At 40.2% G+C, this 1,647-nt stretch overlaps 1 protein-coding gene across 1 annotated transcript in view; it reads right to left on the reverse strand.

The window, feature by feature from the left end:
• Positions 1-1,647, reverse strand: part of SMCO2 (single-pass membrane protein with coiled-coil domains 2) — a 25,919-nt gene that overhangs the window by 12,792 nt on the left and 11,480 nt on the right. The window contains 3 exon segments of the mRNA XM_012640963.1: positions 47-609; positions 1,336-1,446; positions 1,536-1,605. Of these exon segments, the coding sequence (XP_012496417.1) occupies positions 47-609; positions 1,336-1,446; positions 1,536-1,605 (744 nt within the window).

Genomic DNA, 1,647 nt, shown 5'->3' on the forward strand with positions numbered 1-1,647 from the left:
TATAGGGCTGGACTCCTGCAACTTTTCTGGCTCTCCTAATTGTCACCCTCTTCTTTCATGATTTCTTCTTTGCTCTTCTGCAACCAACTCTGCTATCAAAGGGTTCTCAAGAATTTCTTCAACAGAAGATCGATGGTAATCCTTTAAATTTAACATCCTCGTAATAATTTCATTCAATTCATCAGAGTAACGGTATGGAATTCGCCTGAATTTGCCTTCTCTGATCTTCCCAGCTAGTTCTTTCTGGTTAAAAGCTGTAAATGGAGGCATTAATGCACACAATTCATACAGCAAACAACCCAGTGACCAGATATCTGATTTCTCATTGTAGGACATGCGATTCATTTGTTCAGGAGACATACAATAAGGTGTGCCAACAAATGTTTTTGCAAAACTTGTATCATGGTTTAATATTCTAGCCAGCCCAAAGTCTCCAAGCTTGACGTTTTGCTTGCCATCCAGGAAAACATTGGGTGGTTTCAGATCCCGATGCAGCACAGTATGACCACCATCACTTCGCCGGTGACATTGCTTCAGCGCCAGAGTTAACTGAGTCATCACTCGATTACAGGCGTGAGCCACCGCGCCCGGCCATAATAAACTTTTAAACTTTAAAATTTGGGGTGAATTAAAGCAGAGGTTGGCAATTTCAACCCAAAGAGGTAGTTAGACACGGATTTTTTTTCTTTTTTTAAGGACTTCACTTCAAAGGCCTGACTTAGCATAAAGCATAAAAACTATCAGCCAGGACTCTGAAGTCTAATTTGTGTTCCAAGTTGATCTCTACCTTTCAGTGCTAGTATTCTACAACTATTAAAAAGATGGAAAATTAAACCTTTCTCTGCGAAGAATCTCTAAGAAATGCAAGGAGACAAACAATCAAGAAAACTTCGGAGATTGTGAAAACAATACAAGAACTCTTCATGAAGGCATCAAAGGCAAACACAAATAGATCTCTTATATACTCTAAGGATGCAATTCTCAACAAATATTTCCTGGATGTTTTCTCTGTACTGGTAGGTGCTGGGATATAAAGATTAAGAAAAGAAGTTCTCCCTTAAGGTACTCCATCTTATCTTAAGATGGCAACAAGATAGAAGCCTGCCATATTTGTCTCACCGAGGTTCTAGGGTAGAAGTCAAGTCTAGGCTTTTTGTGTTACCACTCATGTGTTGTTACCCAGGAGAAAGGTGCTCAGAACTGACCACCAGAGAGCACTCTTCCTTGTGACAGAGATAGGTCTTAGTCCTTTTAGGGCCTGTTGAACAATAGAAGGGGCGGGAAGGGCAGAAATCCCCAGCCTCCCAGACTGTCTCTTCCAAGCCTCCAGCTCACCTCGATATATATCCCCTGATTGGGGTCAAGGTCCTGGTCCTCCAGCATCTCGGTTTGTTCCTCCATGGACATCACCTCATTTAATAAGCTGTAAACAGACAATGAGATAGACTAAGTCCTGTGGATCAAGAAAAATCACTCAATAGAGGAGATATTTTCTTCTTTCAAAAATGAAATGCTAATCCTATATAGAAGGACACCTGGGTAGTATTGTATTGGAATAGGAAGTTAGAAATGAAATTCAAAAAAGAAAAAAGTGCTCTAAGTAATCTAGATAATAATAAAGAGATTTGAGGCCTAACTGGATACAGG

The sequence above is a fragment of the Propithecus coquereli genome, unplaced genomic scaffold (genome assembly GCF_000956105.1).
Source record: "Propithecus coquereli isolate 6110/MARCELLA unplaced genomic scaffold, Pcoq_1.0 Scaffold16, whole genome shotgun sequence".
In the NCBI taxonomy this organism is placed as follows: domain Eukaryota; kingdom Metazoa; phylum Chordata; class Mammalia; order Primates; family Indriidae; genus Propithecus; species Propithecus coquereli.